This window comes from Pinus tabuliformis, chromosome 4_2 (genome assembly GCF_031772625.1).
Source record: "Pinus tabuliformis cultivar Carrire ecotype Pingquan chromosome 4_2, CPIR1, whole genome shotgun sequence".
Lineage (NCBI taxonomy): Eukaryota > Viridiplantae > Streptophyta > Pinopsida > Pinales > Pinaceae > Pinus > Pinus tabuliformis.
The window spans coordinates 219,935,079-219,958,931 of NC_142304.1; the positions used below are offsets into that span (position 1 = coordinate 219,935,079).

The window sequence follows — 23,853 nt, forward strand, 5'->3', positions numbered from 1 at the left end:
TGACTAGTTCTCAACTCATGTTGCTTTTGTCTCTGTAACTCTAAGAGGCTTTGCAGTATAACTACATTCACATCATCCTATCTTTCTTGAGTCTTTATCAACCTTTCATTTTCTGTGTTGTAGCTTCGAATCCCAGCCTTTAGGATTCTCAAGGTATCCATCCAGTCAAGAGAGTTTTCCCCTCCCCCTTTGCCAATTGATATTTCTTCTTCATCCATCCTTACATCTTCCTACCCATGTTGTGACTGACCATAGATGTATTGTACCATTCTTGTCCTCATTTCTTTGTCTTTCCCTTCTTTTCACTACTTGTGATGTGTTGTCATTCACATGCAATTGTTAAACACATGATAATATAAATAAATAACAATAAATATTGCCATGAACTTGCTTTTGCAGAGTTGTCCTAACAAACTCAGTTATAGCAAACAACCATGTTAGCACCAATGTACATGCATGCATTGCTAGCAAAACATATTTTTGTCAACACAAATAGTTAGTACCTCAATAATAGTAAAAACATATCAATCATGCATGCATTCAAACATTCACACAATCACTAAAACATGTTGCCTTTTTGCCTATGGGAGAGCCCATCCAGTCCAAGTGTTGAACCTCGATGCTCTGATACCACCTGTAAACACACCCCTCCTAACCCCAAACCCAACCAAGGTTAGAAGGAGGTGGTTACTCTATTAACCTAGCTCCAAAGGTACAATTACGGGAATTAGAGTTTTTTTTTTCTTTTGTCAACTTTGCCATGCTTTCAAATAAATAACATCATTGCATTCATTTCATCAAGATAATTCCAATGATATAAATTTTGCCCCAATCTGACTTGTGAATCAAAATTTACGGCCCTCTAATTATGACCTCCACATGGAAATCTCATGAATGACCACGTGGCAGATGATGAGGTGCATGGACCCACAACAGAGCCATGTGGCACCTAATGCATGGCCTTCGTGGAAAGGTCCATGTAGCAGACACAAATCCCAAGGGTAGCCAGGGTCGACCCTCCTACCTTGACACATTTAAAACTTAACAATCAGCCCTGACCCCCGACCTTCGACCTAGGTCAAGGTCAGTCTAACTTCACTTGGAATTGCAACACCACAAGTCATGGTCATCTTGACCCCTGAGCCTACCCAACTATAGGCCCTCTCTAACCTCCAACCTGGCCGACTTGCTAGCCACAATTGCAATTTTTTTTATTCCCAGCACTTTAACAATGTTGTAACTTTTAAAAATTTTCCAACTTTTCAAGAACTACTTCTAACACTTAATGGCTAACAAATTCATAAGGATTTTAAGGCTATCTTAATAAAAAATCAATCATTTGCATGATAACAATTTAACAACATTTTCTAGTGCAATTCTTTCAAAATATAGAAAGTTGTAGCAACCGATTAACCGAGCAGAAAACTTATTTTCTTTGGCTCAACAACCCTGCTAACAAAGCCAATAAGTAATCAAGTCTCAGATATTACAAGGGATGGAAACAAGACCTCCTTCCCTTTATTCAAGAATGAACCAATTAGCATGCAACAAGACTACTAGAACTTATACAGTAATTTAAACATGCAATGAACATAAGATTTCAAATCTTTCCACATTATTCATTAACAATGTTAGGCACGCCTTTCTATCAGTGCAACCCAACACCATTATAGTGAAATAACCCATGCATCCAAGATGTTATTATAATACCATGCATCTCATGCATTTCACATCGTCATGTAGCTTGCAATTTGCACACTGTAAACATGCACAATATTGTAATTTAAACAAAATCATATCACTGTAATAAGGAAGATTCCATGCTAGTTATTGCATGAAATCATTACATACACATGTTGTTCCAACACCTCTTACATGGTATATGCATTATATACACATGTTGTACCAACATCTTTTATCTACTGACCTATCTCCCAAGGTACAATTATGGGAATGGGAGTTAAAAAATTTGACTTTTTTTTCAATTTGCCATAATTTCAAATAAACAACATCATTGCATACATTCCATCAAGACGATTCCAACGATAAAAATTTCGCCCCAATCCGACTTGTGAATCAAAAGTTACGACCCTTTAATTATGGACCAATTACACCCTGCCACATCACCATGACCTCCACATGGCAGTCTCACGAATGACCACGTGGCAGGTGATGAGGTGCATGGACCCACAACATATCCACATGTCACCTGATGCATGGCCTTCATGGAAAGGTCCATGTGGCGGACACAAATCCTAAGGAGGGTCAGGGTCAGCCCTCCTACCGTGACACATTTAAAATTTAACAATAGGGCCTGACCCCCGACCTTCGACCTATGTCGAGGTCGGTCTAACTTCACTTGGCACTGCAACACCATAAGTCAAGGCCATCTTGCCCCCGACCCTGCCCAACTCTCAACCCTCTCTGACCTCCGACCTGGTTGACTTGCTAGCCAAAATTGCAATTTGTTTTTAAGATTTGCAGCACTTTAACAGTGCTGTAACTTTTAAAACTTTTCCACTTTTCAAGTGCTACTTCTAGCACTTAATGGCTAATAAATTTAGAAGGATTTTAAGGCTATCTTAAGAAACAATCAATCATTTGCATGATAATAATTTAACAGCATTTTCAAGTGCATTTCTTTCAAAATACAGAGAGTTGTAGCAATTGATTAACTGAGCAAAAAACTTATTTTCTTTGGCTCAACAGCCCTGCCAACAAAGCCAATAAGTGATCAAGTCTCAAATATTACAAGGCATGTAAACAAGGCCTCCTTCCCTTCAATCAAGAATGAACCAATTAGCATGCAACAAGACTACCAGAACTTATACACTAATTTAAACATGCAATGAACACAAGATTTCAAATATTTCCACATTATTCATTAAGATTGTTGGGGACTCATTTATACCAATGCAACTTAGCACCATCACATTGAAATAACCCCTACATCCAAGATGTTAGTATAATACCATTCATCTCATGCATTTCACATCCTTATGTAGCTTGCAATCTGCACACAGTAAATATGCACATTATTGTAATTTAAACAAAATTGTATCACTGCAATAGATTCTATGCTAGTTATTGTATTAAAATCATTATATCTGCATGTTGTTCCAACACCTTTTACATAGTGTTAGGTCCCTATGTAACTAGTGTAGCCCCCATATTTTTATTGTTGTTCCCCATAAAAACCGACTATTGTTATTGTTGTGCTCTTACATTATTATTGTTATATAGGTCCCAATTATATTTTGACCCCTTATACTCCTATATATACCAAGGAGGTATTTTCATTTGAATCATCAAATAATTATTCATTTGTGTGATGTAAAATGAGGTTTCCCCCTCGAAGACCCTTGCAAAAAATCCAATAATTGATTAAGTCTCAAAGACTACAAGGGATGGCAACAAGGCCTCCTTCCCTTCAATCAAGAATGAACCAATTAGCATGCAACAAGACTGCCGGAACTTATACAGTAATTTAAACACGCAATGAACACAAGATTTCAAATCTTTCCACATTATTCATTAACATTGTTAGGCACTCCTTTATATTAGTGCAACCCAACACCATCATAGTGAAATAACCCATGCATCCAAGATGTTAGTATAAGACCATGCATCTCATGCATTTCACATCCTCGTGTAGCTTGCAATCTGCACACTGTAAATATGAACAATATTGTAATTTAAACAAAATCATATAACTGCAATAACAGATATTCCATGCTATTTATTGCATGAACATAATCATTATATACACATGTTGTTCCAACACCTTTTAGACAGTGACAACAACACATTGGTCAATCATTATATAATGAAATCATAAATCATGCCATCAACAAACATCATTTTAGACCAGCAATGAAAATAGACATATATATATTCTTGGTTTCATGAGAATTTGAGAGATACTTATCTCAAAACTAATGGGAAATCAAGTTTGGGACTATGACTCTCCACCCAACCATAGACAACTACAACCAAGTCTCACTTGTAGTTGTCACCCCCGAGCCGGATTCCAAAGGTTGAGGGATCTTTTGCTTCAGGGATTAAACACATCCATCAGCTGAAATAAGGACTCCATAGATTCACCCATCTCCACCCACCAACTAAATTGAAACCTAATGTAGGGATTCACAGTTGTCTCTACCCTTCAAAACTCAACATTGTGATTCCACCTAATGTAGGGATTCAATTACCATAGTAAAATCAACATACAACAAAGAAACATCCATAAATCCTCCGGGAATTTTCCTGGATCAATTGATCCACCCCAACCCTTAGGGATTTCCTAAGAGGCACCATCGCCACCCTCAAGGCCAACAAGGACTCGAGAAAATCAATTCCGCACCTAGTGATTTTTTCCAACTTCTCTACCAACTGAAAATTTCATTCATTTCATTTGTTCAACCCTTTTCTTGGCATTTTATTTCCTTTGTTCTCTTATTGCTTTCACTCTTCCCTTTTTCCAGCTTTATTTTCCTTCTTTCCTCTTGTTGCTCCAAATCTCTCCCAACAATTCGAAACCCTTTTCTTAGCATTTTATTTACTTCGTTCTCTTGTTGCTTGCACTCTTCCCTTTTTCCAACGTTATTTTCCTTCTTTTCTCTTGTTGCTCCAAATCTCTCCCAACAATTCGAATTCCTCCCCTTGACTGTTCAAATTCCCTTGACCTTTCAAACTCCCTGTTGAGTTGCTTCCAACAGTTTGAATTCTCTTTCTCGTCTCCTCTTAGCGGTAACTTTTGTCAGCAAGATCTTGGCAGCCAATGTGAAGTGTGCCACTTGTCCAACTATTCCCCAAGTTGTTTTATATGTAGTTTTTTTTGTTTAATTAATGCAATAAGTGTCCAACATTTTTTTCAGTTGGTAGCGTGGCATTCCTCATTTGAATTTTCTATACATTAATATAAACTCCCCATCAAGTAATCACTTCATCCCTCTAGAATTTGTGTCCCATTACTCTTCCCATTTTCTCTTTCAAAAATGTTTACCATTTTCTCTTTCGAAAATGTTTACATTGCATACATAAATGTAGATTAATTGGCGTTGTCACAAAAACCTATCGGCCTTTCTCTTAACGACCCTTCATTGCACATTGGCTTGTTTAGCAAACTTGGAGAAAAAACTATGTGTTTCATTTATTGATGAGATGTATGCCTGGAATGCCTTTGGGTGGGATGTTTGGTCCAAAATTTCCGAGCATAGTAATTTGAATTTGGTAATTGTGTTTAACACGGCGTGCACCAACAGAAAGCTTGAGATGTTACATCAACAGAACAACAACAAAAAAAATAAAATGCCTCAAAATACATGACCCATTAAGTTCAATATTCATTGCAAGATATACCGAAGTATCTTCCCCTTGAAAAAAGGGCCATCCAAGCACCACAAATCTAAATGGGATGTTATATATGCAAGAGTTTACTTCCTTCCAATAGAAGTCAACAACTTACTTACCATGTGTATAACTATGTTGTAATTGTTAAATCTCATCGATTAATTCAAAATATTGTCAAAAATATCTTTCAATACCAAGAAATTAAACCAGAGATGAGCATACCAACGCAATATTAAAAATTCTAATTTCCATTTTTTAAATGATCCTAGTCTAACTATTAGAAGTTTTTACCCTTTTTTGGGCATATTTTTCGGTCAATTTTGCCTGAAATCTGACATGGATTTCTTGGAATTGTAAGTTTTATCTAGGTAATTTATAGAAATGGAGTGCCTCAATATTTTTTCAGAGTGTGATATCCATTTATGCATTCAAGAACACATTTTAAACAACTAAAATTCACAATCTTGCAAAAACTTGTATCATTGTGTCACAACTTTACGAGGGCAGTGAAGGTATTAATGGGCATAAATATAATACTATATGTGCACATTATTCCACCAACCATTGCCCCTAATATATGAGGATGGGGATGGAGTTGAAAGAATATAGAAAACATATATATGAGGGTGTGAGTGGATGGGGGTGGAGTAGAAAGAATAGAGAAAACATATATATGAGGGTGTCAGTGGGGAGGGGTGGAAGGAAAAGAGAAAACATAGATATATGAGGATGTGGGTGCGGAAAAAGAATAGAGAAAAAATATTATATTTTCTCTACTCTTTCTCCCCATCCCCACCTTAGAATAGAGAAAATATTTTGGGTGGATGGGTAGGAATAGAAAAACATAAATATATGAAGGTAGGGTGAGAAGAAAGAATAGAGAAAAAAATATTATATTTTCTCTGAGGATGGGGGTGGAAAGAAAGAATAGAGAAAAATATTTTCTCTATAAAGGTGGAGATGGGAAGAAAGCATAGAAAAAATATTATATTTTTTTCTATTATGTCTACCCACCCTCACCCTTTTATTATATTTTTCTATTCTTTCCCTCTTCCTCCTCCTATCCCACCCAGAATATTTGTATGTATTCTTTCTCCCCACCATCTTATAATAGAGTAGAGAAAATGTAATGGTAACGCTGGGGAATAGAGAAAATGTAATGGTAAGGGTGGGGGGACAATAGAGAAAATAAAAGGGTGGGGGTATGGAGAAAGAATAAACTAAATATATAATATTCTTTGTTCCCCGGCACCCTCCCCAATCCCTATCATTATATAATATTTTCTCTATTCTTTCCCCCAACTTTCACTTTATAATATTTTCTTTTTTCTTTCACCCCTCAAGCTAATACTGATTTTTTCCAATTGAAGCAAGTACCCCGAGTATGAAAACACAAGAATCAAAATGCGACAAAAGTTGTAAAATAAGACATGTCCTACCTAGAATGGCAAGCCACAAGAACCTATCTTGGTAGAAGTTTGTTAAAAAAAATAGAATCATGGGAAATTCAGGGAAGTAATAGCAATAGGGAAATGCCCTAACAACCTTAATAAAGATGAACGCTGGAAAATAATTGATAATTGGATCCCCACCTTGACCTCCAAGTCAATCTTGAATTTTATCATTTTCATCTAACCTCCCCCAGGTTCCTATCAGTATATTGTTAATTAATTAATTTATCTTTGTTATATTACTTAAAATCTCATATAACCCTAATATATCAATATTCCTACTTATACTTTATATTAATGTTTACTTTACCTTGATATTAATAATTATAAATTAAATTAAAATATATATATATTAAAATAACTTTATTTTACTTTATTTTTAAAAAGAAACGATCAACTTTGTATTAATTCCAAAACAAAAACTAAAGTTAGAAAACCTCGATATATTGTTGCAGAGAGGGAAATTCAAGTGGAAGAATTCCCACTGCAAGAGTGTTGGCCCTCTATAGAGAGAGCATCTATTCTTATTGCACTACTTGTATAGCTTCTTACAAACTGGTGGAGAAGTAAAATATATTTGCACTTCATTGATTATTACATCAATGCTTTGTGGATTGTTGATGCTTACGGGCTATGGAATTTTGCTTGACCATACTATTTTTTGTTGAATTTTGCTTGACCATACTATTTTTTGTTGATTGATCGTTCCTTTGCCAGGAACTAAACATGATTTCGATTTTTTGAATATAAATTCTTTGCAATTTCTCTTTCTAGCAATGAGACTTGATGCTCCAAAGATCCAATGTGGTTGTGGTGTGTGTCAATGACTTCATGAAGAGTGGAGATCACCTTCTCAATGTGGCAGCATCATTGGCTTGCCCTGTTGAGCGCCTCCCTGATTGAGGTTGTGTCAACTCGCAGGTTGTCGATCTCAGTGTTGAACACTTGTTGGAATTCTTCATTCCATCGCTTTTGTATTTCATTGGTTTGAGCCAACTCCGCTTTGAGATAGTCAAAATGATTGCAAGAAGAGTTGGAGGGCCCTGATGGATCCATTGTAGATAGCTCACAAGCAATGGGGGATAGAGGAACAAAGGGGATAAGAAGGACGAGGAGCGAAAGGCAAGATGAGGAGTGCAGACATTGATGCTAGTTTAATAAGATGTTAGCTTGTGGGATTAGATAGAGCGAGTGGCTCGAGAGATAGGAATCTATGTGCATGATCGAAGGAAATTATAGTAAAGGGAAAACTATTTGATCATATCATCCTTCTTAGTTGAACAAATCTATTGGGGGGGCGCGGATTTGACCCCTGAGAGTCCTTTTGGCATCATAGCTACTGAGAATGTTGACTCTGGAATTTGGTGTTGAATTGGGCTCTAAGGGGGGTGGAACAAGATCCAAAAATGAACTAGTGTCAATGCACATGGTCAAGGGATATGGATGGTCTAGAGATCAAAGTTGATTCTTGCCTTACCTTGAGATCATTGATATGATTTGTTTCCCTGGTGATCTACAACAGCATTATCACCTCTTAAGATATGGTAGAAGATGTCCCCGAGGTGCATTAGGTGATTTTGGATGGGCGTTAATAGTTAGCGGAGCTCAGCACTTTTGGGACTAGAGCCTTTAACTAGTTGATGAATGAGTAAAGTAGATTCCCCCAAAACAATAGGATTATGAATATGTAGCTCGAAAAGGATGTTGACACCCGAGAGGAAGTTGTAGGATTCTGCTCTATTATTTGATTCTTGTCCAAGGCCCTGTTGTCACACAGAATGTCTAGGCACTACGACAACGGCTCAGATCGGGGCCTGTCACCGTGATCCCCAATCTCTCCGTTTAAGTTGTCTCCTTACCGCAGGCCAACGGGGGTAGACCATACGCAAATGGAATGAATGAGAACTAGTTGGAAATCAGCGAGTTTGGGAGACACGGTGAAGCAACTAAGTACTTGATTTAGATTTTGCAAGATTTATTGGATTTGATTAGATTTTAAGCAATTGATGCCAGTGCCTTATGGAGTCAACTATCTTGCTAGAAAATTTAGGACCAAGTAATTGATTTTCAACTACTTCTTGGATGAATGACTATCTTATATGAAGTGCAGATCCTAAAGCTAATATTAGATGCAATAATCTTGGTTAATTTTAGTTAAATACCTATCTAAGTTTTAACTCTTCGATCATTTCTATATTGAGCCTGATTTCATAGTAACTGACAGAAAGAAGATAAGGTGAAGCACACTAAGGTGTGATTAACGATACCTCTCTTGAAAATCTAACATACCCGGTGCCTCCGGCGCTGCAGAGAGATGTGGCTCTGATCACTGCAAGGCCACTGTTTTAAGTACTATTAAAAGCAAGCTTCTCAAGTAAAAATGGATGGATACATACCTCTCTATCAACCAAGCTTATATTTGGAAGTAAAATTTATTTATGCAAAACTAACTTATATGCAAATGCATTAGATGATGAGAAGAAATTAGACCTGAGGATTAGAAACACTTGTGTCGTGAAAACCCTTAATCACCAAAATAAAACACTTTTTTTATTGGACGAAAACTTAAAAATAAACCCCTGAAAATATTACAATTAAACCACAAGCTTATTTCAAATCTTTTTGATACAATTATAGCTCAAAGAGAACAAAAGCATCTTCACAAATTAATATCAGATGCTTGAAAAATACTCAGTTTATGAAACAAAAGATATGTATTCTATTATAATTCCACAACAGAGTTCTTTAACAATCGCTAAAATGTCTAACATATAATGAGCATTAAATAATTCAAGCAATGACGATCAATTTCAATAGATGCACAATGTTCTAGCAATTAAATTTCTAGGAATACGAAAACTTTAAAAACACCACGAAATTTAAATGCTAATCAATTCCAATCCTAGAATGAAAATGATTTATGCTTAGTGACCCAAATCTAGGAAAATTTACCACTTCCCTATAGTTAATCTTAAGATATAAAAAATTTAAACACGTTTAACTATAGAGAAAAAAAGTTAAATAAAAACAATTAAAATCAAAATCATAAAAATAAAAATAAATGAAAACAAAATTAAATTTGAAATAAAAAGTACAACTAAGAAATAAAGCTTCAAAATGTTTTAGATTAAAAAAAGGGAAAAACAAAATCAAAATAAAATAAAAATCATAAAGTGAAAGACACGCTAATCCTATCTAACTCTACGAAGTATAGAAATATAAGAGAATGAAAACCAAAAATGAAATCGCTGCTTGCAGGTCCGCAGGTCCGAAGATTTTTTACGACCCAAGGAAAGAGGAGCTCGATGGAGGGTTGTTTGTTACAGGTTTGGACAAAGTGAACGCTAGAGAAATATGGTTGCGGCAAGGGAAGCTGAACAGCGTGGATGGAGCAACGAAAGAAGGCAGCGGGCTAGGAAATAGAAGTTGACAGTGATGATGAGAACGTGCAGTGTTTGCAGGTTGCAGGCTTGCGTGGAAAGGCAACGAAGAATGTTCAACGGACAGGCAGCGAGAGGACAACATGGGATAGGAAATGAGGGTCAAGGGTTAGCAGGCGGAGATGGCAACGAGGGGATGAGAGCACAAACAAAGGGAGTACGGCTTGCGAGGTTACAGATAGGCGGGTTTTGCATTGGAGTTTCTTGTGCGTTTGCAGGTCCAGCAAAGAGGAGAAGACCCGCGAAAGAGAGAGTGAGGTATGTTGTGGCAGCGGAAAGACGTGGACAAACAACAAACAGCGCGAAGGCAAGGACAGAGTAGCAAAGGGAAGAGTTGTAGAGGTTTGGACAAAGGTCTAAGGACGATGCCGGATTGGATGCCAGAGGACGAGAAAGGAGTTGCGTGAGGGTGAATGGATGGACAGTGATGGAAATTGCAGGGTTTGGAGAGAAAGGCTTTGGCAACGTGAGGAATTCGGGCAGGGTATGAGAAGGACAACAACAGAAAGGCTTTTAAATCGAAATTCCACAGTGAAATCCACAAACCAAGCAACGTGAGGAATTCGGGCAGGGTATGAGAAGGACAGCAACAGAAAGGTTTTTAAATTGAAATTCCACAGTGAAATCCACAAACCAAGCAGCGAATCAAAGAAATTAGTCAGCAAACTAGTGGCCTAGAAACCCCTTAAAATTTTTCCAAAAAAAATTAAAATGTCGAATCCAATTGCTTCAGATTTATCAATGAAAATTGTTAAAGTTTTCTCAAGATTAAAAAAAATTGAAACCCTAGATTGCAAAATTAATTCGAATATCCCTGTAAAATGATTTTAATGAATCCCAGAGATTTAAATCTTACCCTCCAAGGCATAGATCTGGACTCTACGCAGTTTTCTTCTTCAAGTCTGTAGCTGCAAGACAACAATAAAACACCCAAACGATATATACAAAAACACAACTCAGAAAACCAAAAATAACTACAAATCTATGTACATGAAAAGCAGAGCTATCAAATCTAGGGAGTGTGAGTCCAACTCTGCTCCCAGATCTGATAATCTGAAGCACCCAACAACCAGATTTATCGATTTGGCACAAATATATATATATATATATATATATATATATATATATATATCTTTTGAATTTTAAAGGAAGTATTGAGCTCAAAACCCTTTATGCATCACCTATAGAAAATATCTTATGATATGCCCGGGATCAAATTACGCTGGGCTCTTTAGAAGACACTGATCGGGAGTTGGCTAATCAAACTGAAAACTTCCCCAGAAGCCTGATGATCTAAAAATCAAGACTTTCCTGCAAAACTCAATTCAACCATCAACATAAAGCAAGAAAACAATAATAAAACTCAAACACATAGAGATACACGCTATTACGTTCAAAATTTAGATTATTATTCAAACCCCAGTGACTGAGCATGATACTTGTATTCAAATCACTCTTCAAAAAGCTATTATCAATGGCTAAAAGTTTACGCATGAAAATGACACATCTTACAATGTTTTCATGAAGAGTAACACCGACGAAAAATTGACTCTAAAGTCTTTCTTTATTATCCAAATAAAAATTTACACAAGAACTTTTATCTTAACACACGACTCAAAGGTCGGATGAATTCACTGACAAATGACCTCTTATTTAAAGATAAATCCTCCAACGGCTAATTAAGTGATCCACGTCAAATCAATCTCCACTGTTGATAAGGATCAAGATTTCTTTTAATCTCATCCGTCAAATTTCATATTCTTGTGGAAATTCGAATTTTTCAATTAAATGCATTTTAATTAATTCAGAAATTAAATTTTTGAATTAATTTCCTCAAAATTTTGACTTTGACTTAACCCAGATAACAAAGGCTTAAAATTTAGCAAAATAATCAATTTACCTTTGTCCCAAGACCTCTTAAAATTTAATTTTTAAGGACCGACGAATTTTGCTTTCAGAGAATTTAAATTTACGTAGAACCTAAAAATAATAAAATTTCTGGCTTAAGATTTTAATTAATTTTTGACCAGAGAATTTAATTAGTTAAATTATGAGGAGATAAATTATTTTTCCAACCATCAAGACACTTCACATCATAATTTTCATATCTTTTACATCACAAGGGGAAAAACTCATCTGAAAAAGACCCTCGCAAACCACCCATTTCTGCGACACAAATATAATCCAACAAACCAAATTCATAATAAAATAACATAACCAAATAGTTGGGATTATTCCCAAACCACTTTTACGTAGACTCGATCTAAAACACTATGACTCACCTATGTTCCAACTTCACAGTGACAAAATCCATTCCAGCTTTGGGGTAACGCTGAAGGAAAACTCTGCCGACCATCCGAGAATGGATCGGTCAGACAAAAAACCTCCCGAAATGTAAATCGTCACCAGAAAAGTAGTTCTACGTAGGCAATTACATACACAACACAGCTCTGTTGAAATTATTTACATCATATACATGCAGAATGGGTTTACATTACAACATGATCCTCAGGCTGATGATGATAGTTGGACAGCGCGAACACATCGATGAAGCGCTATCCCTTTTGCAAAAAAAGGGGTGTACTGTTATGGGTTGTTCACACGTAGTGGTCAACAGGGCCCATTCAAATGATGCCCATTCTTCTCCTCCTAGAGCTATGATAACTCCCCTTGCTCTTGCTCTCCCGGGGTTGTTTTTTGAAGTGCCATCGAAAAAGAGACAAACTTATTTTTGCTCTTTTATCCAAGCCATGAAGTCACAATCCTTTAAGCTTTTTTCCCAAATTTGAAGGGTAGGGCGTCCCCTGGGACTGTGGGCAATTTGAGTTGTTCCCAGAATGAATTAAACCTTGTAATCTTTGAGGGTCTAGTTTATTGTTTCCTTTTGAGAGGATGGCTTCAATTTTGAGGCCCCACACTTTAGCCAATATCTCTCTTTTCTCCCGATTTTTGCAATAAAATATGCTCTTATTTCTTGATAGCCATATTTTCCATCAGAAGAATGTTGGGAGGCTAAGCCAAGTGTTTTATCATTTTTTTCTTGTTGTGAGGCTAAGCCAAAAGTGTTTTATCAAATTTTTCTTTTTGAGGGAGTAGGGATAACTTGTCTTCCAATGAGGAAAGAACTCTGATAGATTCAAGTCAAAGTTTGAATGGACAGGGATGTTGAAAAAATGTATAACTAGGTTCAGTCTTCATAAATATGAAATGTATTTTTGATTCTTCTATTTGTAAATGAAAAAAAAAAAAAAAAATTATTTATTATTGTAGAGGTCAATCACCCATTGAGTGTTTCTACGGTTTGTCCTAAGTCAAGAAGTCAAAAGAGTCATTGTCACAAGTTGAAGACCCTTGTCAAGAACATTGTAACTTGTAAAGAAAAATATTTTTGTCATCAAAAGTGTCAAAATACCCTTCAAGACCAAGTCGACCTGACAGCTGAAAAGTTTGCCTAAATTGAGTCACACCCACCTTAAGAAGCCTATATAAAAGGGGGAACTCAACGTCCTTGGAAGACATTCATTCACTCACTCATCCAAGTGAAGAAGAAGAGCAAGAAAGATAGCAAAGAAGGAAGAGGACAAAGAAATCTTGTTCTGGGTTATTTCTCTCCAACGTGTGCAAAGGAAGGCTAGGGTTTTCGCTGATGGATTAGGGTTTTTCTTCTGTAGGTTTGGTATTGAAGAAGGAAGAGAAAGAAGGTCAGTAAAGGTCACATTGGTTCATCCTCGAGCACTAGAAGGAGAAAAGTCAAGCGAAGCACTGAGGAAGTCTTGGGAGGCCAAAAAAAGCTCACATGTGTGGAAGCAGCTGTTGCTAGGGGGACCGAAATTTTAGACCTGCAAAAGAGGTCAAAATTCTAAAGTTGGAAGTCGAAATTGTGATGTTGGAAGAGATTTGACTAGGTTTGACTTGATCTAAGGAAGAACATCATTCGGAAGGGTTGGACTTGGTCTTGGAGGGTATTGGTCTTGGTCTAGAGGTCGTTGAATTCACCAATTGAAGAACCTATAAGAAGAAGAGAGATTTACAGGTTTTCCTCTCAAGTGGAGAGGTTTTGGCCCTGGCTTGCAGCGTACATTCTGTGTTCTTGTGTACTATTGTTCTTCTTGTTTTGGTAGTTGTTTTATGATATACAAACATAATAACAAGTTAAGAAAAAATAAAAAGACATTACAAGCAGTTATTAAGAAAAGAGAAATCACTCAAATCATCGCCCTATAGAATTCTCAACAAGTGAGGGGTTGGAGTTGTGACTTCCAACACATTTGGGAAAAGGAGCAGGAGATTACCAAATGGTGGATTGTCTCATTCGAAATTCATTCAAAGAGGACATCTTGAGGGACCCTGTATTTTGCACTTCTTGAGGTTGTCAGCAGTGAAAATCTTCACCTGACGAGAGTCCATGTAAAGAGTTTGATCTTAGGCAGGGTTTCTGATTTCCAGACTGTCTTCCAGTATGGCCAAATGGGTTGTTAATTTTTCTCTTCTTGAAGAGTAATGTAGCCACTCTTGATTGTATGTTCCTTCCTCGTTAAATTCCACTTGAATCCATCCTATTGAGTGATTTGAGTGGGGGAACACCTTTCAAATGCTTGATAAGTGAACTCCATTGATGAGAAAGTCCAACAAGAAAAGGTGGAGGTTTCCAAGAGAGACTGATTCATTTTGATCCCAAGAAGAGTTTTGTGCCAGATTTGTTATGCCTCTTTCTACGCACCAATTTCTAAGCTGCTGGACTGATTCATTTTGATCCCAAGAAGAGATTTGTGCCAGATTTGTTATGCCTCTTTCTACGCACCAATTTCTAAGCTGCTGGAGATCTGGGATGGTAGATAGGCTTGGTCTACTTAGAATATTGTCTTCCCAGATATCTATTTCATGCCCACCTCCTGGGATTTTGGAAGCGTGAGATTTGATGGGTGGGAGGGGCTTTTTGCACAATTTTTATATTGAAGAGCAAGATCTTAGAGGAGTTTGGGATTATAGATGATGTTGACAAGAGGTATTCAAATATTTTCCTTCTAAGATATTTTTCCACCAAGCTGATCCTCCGGTGATAATCTCCATAGGATCTTCGTTCCCATGGTAATCAATATAAAAGACGAAGTTACTAGTTCAGTCCCTTTCTGTTTTCAGTGGGAACTTCAGTGAACAGAAATTTACTAAAAGCTTACCAGTCATTATTTGCAGTGTATTTTACAATGCACCTTCAAATGAGCCTTCTTAAAAGGTAACGATTCCAACTACAATACCTTAAACAAGGAGAATCAGCTAATATCCGAAAATGGAGCGATCCCAATAACAAAAAAGATATTCCCATTAAGTGCCTCGATCATCTTCATGATCTCTATGTTTATTATAAGCTTTGGTCTGTATCCATGAGTAGATGATCCAGTTTTCATTTTGCACATCTGGTCGAAAACATTTTAATGCCATTGTCAGGACTCAGGACATCTAATAAAATAACCAGTAATAATGATATGTAGACGAGTTGAATTACATTAACACTGCTAAGGAATTTTTACTAATTAAATGATTGCTATCAAAGAGCTCAAATACAAATGTTTTGCTAAACCTAAAGACCAAAATATTAGGATCTAGTTAACATAAATCAACCATACTGAGTTGGTATATAAAATAAAAATGGTAGCACAACTCATCTCAAACAACTGCTGAAAACAACGAAACTATCTATTAGTTCAACCCTAATTTACTTCGTCACCCTTTCAAAAGTACAAGTTGAGAATTTGAGAATTTGCAAAATTACTTTTGAAATACTTACACATATGCATGGCACATTGTCTTGATGGTACATATCTACAACCTGCCCTCAGAAGATCACAAGTTACACACAGAGGAGCAATACCATAACAGGTCTGCTATAGCCTATTAACAATCTCCTCATTACAGTGTGGCTCTGCTAGCAGTGGGATTTTGGGATGTAACAGTTATGTACTGTTACAGTACTAAAAATAAAACAGCAGTCCCATCTGAAACTATTGGAGATGACCAAAAAGAAAGGTACAATAAAAGAAACAGGCCGTAAAGTAGTGTATTAGTCACTATCTTGAACCATGCAACCAAGCATCTAAGTTCTTACTTCTCTTTGATCAGAGAAAAAAGGAAAAATACAGTGCTATGTTTTCCAGTCACCAAATTCAAACTCGGAAGTTCAATTTGAATTAAAGAGCTATAGAACAACACACTTAATACTTTGGTCACTGAAACATACAGCTCATCGTCCCTTCACCACATCAAAAAAATTGCTTAACAGTGGACATTCGTCCCATTCTTAGTAATCAAGAGACCGATCAGATGTGATGCAAGAACTGATGTTGCGGGAATCTTGTCCAGTGACACACTCCTCTGAACTACTGCTTGTTTGCTGCTGTACTGAAATTGAGTTCAACCATTCCATACCTTCCTGAGTCATTTGCAGTACCTCCGGAGGAGAGAGTATCCGGATAGACCTAACACTATTCATAAATTCCCTGAGAATAACAAGGATACATTGAAGTTATTGAAGAACCTAGGAAGGGGAAAGAATAAGAGAATCTACACTATTGTTACACTATTGTTATCAAAGATCAAGTACTTGCAAAAGGCTAACACTAAATACAGAGAAAACTAATCAAATCAAATATATCTATGTCACGGAAAAATTAGGCTTAATTAAAAGCAACTAGCCACAAAAAATAGATATTGCCTCAAACACAGAAGTAGAAACTTACTCCCAAGGATCGTCCCCCAGGAGAAGCACATCATTCTCCTTATCAATAAATACAAGCTGCCAGCCTGATCTGCAAGGGTCCTCAAGCTGACCTTCTAAACCAAACATGCATGCCAGTTCACTGCGCAGCTCATGGTAGCCACTGAACCGTGTGACATCTACTGATCTTCCAATGGATCCTAGCTTGTAAACCTGCCAATCCACAAAAACTTACTAGGTAATGGTGTAAATGGGAATTATAAATATATATATATACAAGCAAAGTAAAAATTACCTTTGTAAAGGTTCTTGTAGGTGGGTTCAGTTGTGACAAGCTCGGTGTGCATTGCAATAAACCATTTTCATCCAAGCCTCCAGACAAACCTATGGTTGAATTTAACGGAAAATCAGAACCAGGAACATATGGTGATCGATTAAGTAAATTAGTAACAGCAAATGCATCATTGACTACATTTCTCAAGTTTGATCCTGTATTAGATAATATTCAAAGATGGAATGTCTATATTGACCCCAAAGAGAAGATGACTATGGGAATCTAACTCAACAACTTCCTGTTCCGGAGAACAGTTTCTTAAACGGAGTTCAGGCAATGACATGGATTGTGTTGGAATATAAGACTGACCTGTGGGTTGTGTTTGAGACACAATACTCTGACCCCCAGAAGGAAGAGGGGATTCAACTTGTCCAGCTGGTGGACAAGATTCCATTTGATTATTTGATACTCTCCTTGATGAATGGCATGAAGCTGAAGCAGGTTGCCTATCCTGCGAGATAGGTCCTGTTAAATTTCTAGATGGTTGTGGCATACGAGGTTGAATAGCCCTCTGCATGTTTGAGTAGTGAGAATTTTCATCTGATGCCAGTGAATGTAAAATGCTTTGAAGAGGGCATGCAGTGGACAAAGATGCATGTGAAGCAATATTTGCATTAGAGTCAGCCAAGACTGGTTGTGAAGACACATTAGATGGTAAACTTATTGACGAATCTGACAGAGACACTGGGGTCTGTGATAAAGCACCCGCAACGTGTGATATTTTAAATGTCTGCTGCTGGCATTGTACTTGCTGAGAAGTGCTCTGCTTCTGTTCAATGTAAGACTGTTGCAATTGCTGTAATACTTGATGCTGTGATGACTGTTGCTGTATTTGTTGCTGCACAACATGAATCTGTGATTGCTGCTGCTGCACATTCTGAGCATGATGCGTGACATGCTGCTGTGTTTGTTGTGGCAACACATTTAGAGCTTGCTGCTGAAGTATATGATGATGTGGTTGTTGTTGCTGCGTACTTTGAGCTTGCTGCTGATGTATGTTCTGTTGCAACTGCTGTTGCTGTTGTAAGTTCTGTGCTCGCTGTTGAAGAATATGTTGTGGATACTGTTGATGCTGGAAAATTTGCCTGTGTGCGAGTGGTTGTGGCACACAATGAAGTTGTTGTGACTGAACAGGCTGCTGTGGTTGCAATTGCAGAAGCTGCTTTGAAGAATCAACACTCCTGATTTCCTGCAACGCTGCTGCAGCCATTGACTTGTACATATCTGGTTGGACTCCTGCCACAGAAGAATCAAATCTATCCTGCATCTGCATCCAAGGATCCATGCCTAGCCCTTGAAAGTTCAAACCCTGAAGATGTTGCTCCCCATTATCTCCTCCCGTCCACATGATACTTTTCATCATCTTGCAATCGTCATCATTAATACCTGGCATGCATTCAATCGAGTAAGCAGCAAACATGGAGATGAGCCTTAGAAGAACACAATAAGTCACAGAAAAGGAATTAAATGTACCAATGTTCCACCAAGTTTCCGGGACGTGGGGGCGAGGGAGCGGGGATACGCAGGAGCAGCCTATGCAAAAGCTCCCCACCAATTTTTAGGAAACGTGGGGGGACATCAAGGTCTTAAAAACTTATAAATATAAAAATATATGATATATCATTGAAATTTTAATATTTATAATGTAACTGTCTTTATCATTATATAATATATAACACTTACATCATGAAGGATAAATGATAAATTGATGAATCATATAACTGAAGTCTGAAACAAATTTAAAACGAAAAGCATGATATCATATAATCATACATCATACATGTAAGTTTGTAACTGTACAGTGTAACTACTAACAATGTACAATGAAAATAAATGTTTAAAGTTTTAAAGTTTAAACCATATTGAAGTTCCAACTATGAATACTAAATATTGAAATAAAAGTCAAGTCTGATACATCAAGAGTCAAATTTTTATAGAGTCAAGACTCAAGTCTAATATATCATATATCAAGATTCAAAATAAACTTAAGTCTGAAACAAAAAAGAAAATAAGTTAATAACATAAGAACATATCAAATGATAAATCATAAATGAGCATGATTGCTCAAGGTAATGTTCCACTAGTCTCTGCATCCAGCTGCTACATGAATAAATCAGGATCAACCATGTCACCATCCAAATCAAAATCACTTGCATTCTCAAACATGCTAAGTGGCACACCAACCAACCCCGTCTATGTCTCACCAACACCATCCAAATCAAAATCACTTGCATTCTCAAACATGCTAAGTGGCACACCAACCAACCCCGTCTATGTCTCGACTCTCACCAAGTCTCTCCTCCATATCTACCTGTGCATAATCCTCTGGATCAACATCCCATCATGTTGTTGGTCCCTTCAAATACTCAAGTGTCTTCCTATGCTCAAGACATAGGGCACTATGCACAGCAACTAACTTCTCAGCTCTTTTAAAGGTAAGCGTGTTCCTCTTGATAGAGTGGATGAAGCTATATGTGGACCAATTCCTCTCTGCTGCAAAGGAACTAGCAATCTGAGACAACAAACGCATAGCTAAATGTTTGAGCTCTGGAGCACCATCCCCATGCATCCTCCACCAACCAATTGGGCCATCTTGGGCTAGATCTATGTGATCTGCCCGAGCACCACGTGTGTTGAAGGCGCCACTAAGAGATGCAAACTGAACAAACTGTCATCGAAATTTTTCCCCTCCTCATTGTACATCTTTGCAATTGCATCTAGGAAGGCATTCTTTACCTCAGGATCATCAATAAGAGGCACTCTCCCAAGGCTTTCAACATACCATTTTGGGTTTAATGCATATGCTGCCATGTGCAAAGGTGTGTTCATGTGATCCCACCTATGCTGAATGATGGGTCGAATCTGGGATGTATAGAACTCTAATGAGGGCTCCCTCTGTTGAATGGCTGCCTTCACACGACCCAACATGCTATCAAAGGTCTCATAGATTTCTCCAAGTCTAGGAGCATCTGAGTCAATGTAACGAATGACCTCCACAATAGGGCCTAAGAATGACACCAAATAAGAAAAATCTACCCACCAATCATTGTCCACCACCTAAAGCCTGACCTTCTTCCCCAAGTCTGTCTTTGATTCTTACCATCTTTCCCACTCTAGACTCACAACCGAGGATTGTAGTGGTGCTTGTACCTCTAGCATCCTCTCCAACAAGAGAAAATAGCTAGCATGTCTCATATCAGTGGGCTTGGGGAATTCCTTCCTCGTGTGAGCCCTATACATGGCCAAGGAGGTGTGGTGGTTGCAGATAAACATCTGCACATCTCTAACTGTTTTCACCAAGTCTGATATCCACTGAATTTTGCCAATGTCCTTCAGTGCATTATTGAGTGCACACAACAAGGAGTCCAAAAAATATGTTGATATCTGCTTTGAATCAATAACCTAGTTGATCTACAAATTGTTGTTACAACTGTCACAACTTGCACCACACTATCAGCCCCAACATCCTTTATAGCTTCTCGAAGAAGCTCAAATTGGAAATATGCCTCCTTGCGCTTTCCAGAACAGTTAACAGCTTTAAGAAAGAATGGACCTTCTGCAAATGTCACTATGATGTTGATTAGTGGGCTTCTTCGAATGTTAGTCCATCCATCCATAACAATAGAGCAACCAAAACTCAACCATGTTTGTCTCATTCTCTCTTTTTGCACATTAATTTTGGACACTTGTTTATCTAAAATTGTTGTTCTTAACTTATGTTCTCTAGGTGGTACATTTGAAGGCCCTATTTTTGCAGTTGCTTAGACCATTTCCTTGTAATAAGGAGAACAAACAACATGGAAGGGTAATCCATTGGCAAAAAGAAATTTGCAAATTGCATCATTTGTGTCATCTTGATCTAGAACATTGTACATCCCAGACACTGTAACACCCATTGCACAAGAACGGGATGCACCAGTAGAACCCTTTGTCTTTTTTTGATGAAGCATTGGATGGAGGCACATTTGTGCATGGATCAACATTTTTGCTAGAAAACAATGTTTTTCCACTGGCTGCCCTTTCTAGCCTCCAAAGTTGCTCTCTTTGAGTTGGATTCAGGTTCTTTGAGGGATACTTATTGACTCCTTTACCTGTAATAGCCAAAATATGTTGCTTCACGCTGGTATAGTTGCCAACAAAGTGATGCCCAGAAATATTGCAGACCCAATCACATGAGCCACCACCATCTTTTTGATTTTTTTGGAAGTTTGGTTACATAGGTTAGAAGCGGTTTTAGAGGATTAAGTGTCCCCATTGCAAATTTTGTCAGATCTCTTGGTTGGCCTTCAAAATCTACACCATGCAAAGGCCTATTCTAATTTCCTGTCCTCCTGTGACTGCTTTCAATTTATTCTTGTGCATCATGTAACTCACTACCACTGTAGTTGTTGTCTTTGTTCCCACTTTTCCCAAAATAACTATGACTCGTAGTTGTAACTTGTAGGCTACAACAAGGGTTTTAACTTTTCAATTTTGAAATTTGATTCTTGAATTGATTTTAAAAAAACTAAAACAATAAAATTAAACGTTTATCATTTGACATTTATGCATATGCGGCTATTTGATAATTATAGTTAAAAATTAAAAATTAAAAAATTAAAATTAAAAAAATTTACGCAGGCTACACTGTACAGTGTTACTGTGGATGGGGTTGATGGGCTGAGACTCTAGAGTTATGGGGTCGTCGGTCGACTGAGTGCAGCGACGGGCAGCGGTTCAACGAGAGGATTCAGGAGTGCGCGAGTTCAGCAAAAGGAGTCGGACTGAGTGATGGACAACTCGAACTAAGCAATGGCAGTTGTCGGCAGAGGTCAACCGAGCAATGGCAGCTGGTTGACAAGACAACTGAGCGATGGCAGTTGTCGACAGAGGTCGACCGAGCGATGGCAGCTGCCGGTAGAGGTCAACCAAGTGATGTCGGTTGGTCGATAGAGGTTCACCAAGTCAGTGGGCAGTGGTTCGAACTTCAGCGAGAGGATGTGTCTTGGCAATAACGGGTAGCATTCAGCGAGAGGACGAGAGGACGACTAAGCAGAGTGATATCATGAAAAGATAAAACAATGTGAAATGAGCACTGAAAATAAAGTTTAAACCCATCTCGGTTTATAAAAATGAGGATTTTTTGTTTCATTAAAAAAAATTGTGATTTTTGTCTAGGGAAACGACCCTTCACAACCCCACACGACCCCTTTCACCTAGGAAACGACCCCATTTGGAGGATTCGACACCGAAAATAGAGGAAGCGCCCCCTTGCAAGTTTTTGTGTGTACCCGGCTTTTTGGGAGCATGGGGAAACAACCCCCAGTGATCCCCAAGTCCCCGGAGCATGAGGGAGCTAGAAAACTCGACCACCAGGTGGGGGGGCGTGACCCCGTGGAACATTGAAATATACAAAAGATGCCAAATGGCCAATACCAAGTAAAACAATATCAGAAAATGACAAATATCAAAACTGATGCAAGCATTAAGAAAAATATATCCTTATAAAGAATAAGGCAATTAGTGAACAACTGGTGAAACCTTGTTTAAACCACAAGACTCTAAATATTTCAAGCTGGCTATAGAGAAAAAGGGTAGGTGTTGCCTGCATATCAAGCCCAACAAAGAACTTGTTGATATTTTTAAAGCAAATTAGGTCCGTTGTAATTGCTTAGTAGTTTGTACATCAGCAGTATATAAAGTTGAATAGTTCTACAAAACATAATAAAAACATGGCTTCCACAGAGAAAATACCATATTTAAATCATGACTGTTCTAAAATATAGGATACATATCAAACTCTGTCTAATGTTGCATCCCTAGACACTGAATTTTCAATTTTGTAATGGAAATACAATCTATGTAATTAGTATATTTAGCAACTACAACCATGATTATATAATATAGCAGTAGTCGTAATCGTATGACATTTGTAAATAGACCATCTAGGAGAATAAAGCCCTGGTGAATCAAGATAAGTTGTCTCGTGATTTTGAATCATGGGATTGCTTTGTGGTTTCCAGCCACTTGTTTTGTGTCTATAGGTTTGAGTCAACCAACCCATTTATAGATTTGTGTTTATTACCATTGATGTATCATCTTGCTTTTAGATTAGATGGACTCTTCTCGTTGAAGTCAGTCATGGAGCATATCCTTCCTTAAAGATACTTGTAAGCTGAAACACAACACACCTGTACTTTCGGTATTGAAGCAGTGTTCTTTTGTTTCTCAAATTTTTCTTCCTATGTAAATGTCTCCTCTCTAAATGTGCATTTGAGATATATTCCTGTTGTATTTCTGTTATAGTTGAGATCCATTTCTGTTATTGCCAGGATTTTATATAGTATATTGCAGTGGTAGTGTCCATTGGAAGCCCCACATAATACACAAAGCCTCTAACTAAACTCTAATTACACTGACCTGATCCTAACTTCCATGGTTGAATTAGTAAAGACATCAGTTAACATGGTATAATCACTTCCAAACTCGTCTAATATGGTGCTTTCCAGGAAAATGTTGGAACAAATTCCATAAACGATTTTCTGCTAAGTTCTCCTTAATATTCTTGTAATTCTTTTCTGGGAA

At 37.5% G+C, this 23,853-nt stretch overlaps 1 protein-coding gene across 2 annotated transcripts in view; it reads right to left on the reverse strand.

Annotated features, from left to right (window-relative positions):
* Positions 1 to 15,992: 15,992 nt before the first annotated feature.
* LOC149168885 (auxin response factor 6-like) overlaps positions 15,993 to 23,853 on the reverse strand; it is a 128,092-nt gene continuing 120,231 nt past the window's right edge. For both annotated transcript variants that reach the window (XM_089428467.1, XM_089428468.1), the window contains 4 exons: positions 17,599 to 18,675; positions 17,251 to 17,339; positions 16,978 to 17,168; positions 15,993 to 16,737 (listed from right to left, as the gene is read on the reverse strand). In XM_089428467.1, coding sequence (XP_089284593.1) covers positions 16,539 to 16,737; positions 16,978 to 17,168; positions 17,251 to 17,339; positions 17,599 to 18,675 — 1,556 coding nt within the window. In that variant the 3' untranslated portion in view covers positions 15,993 to 16,538. The remainder of the gene's footprint in view (positions 16,738 to 16,977; positions 17,169 to 17,250; positions 17,340 to 17,598; positions 18,676 to 23,853) is intronic.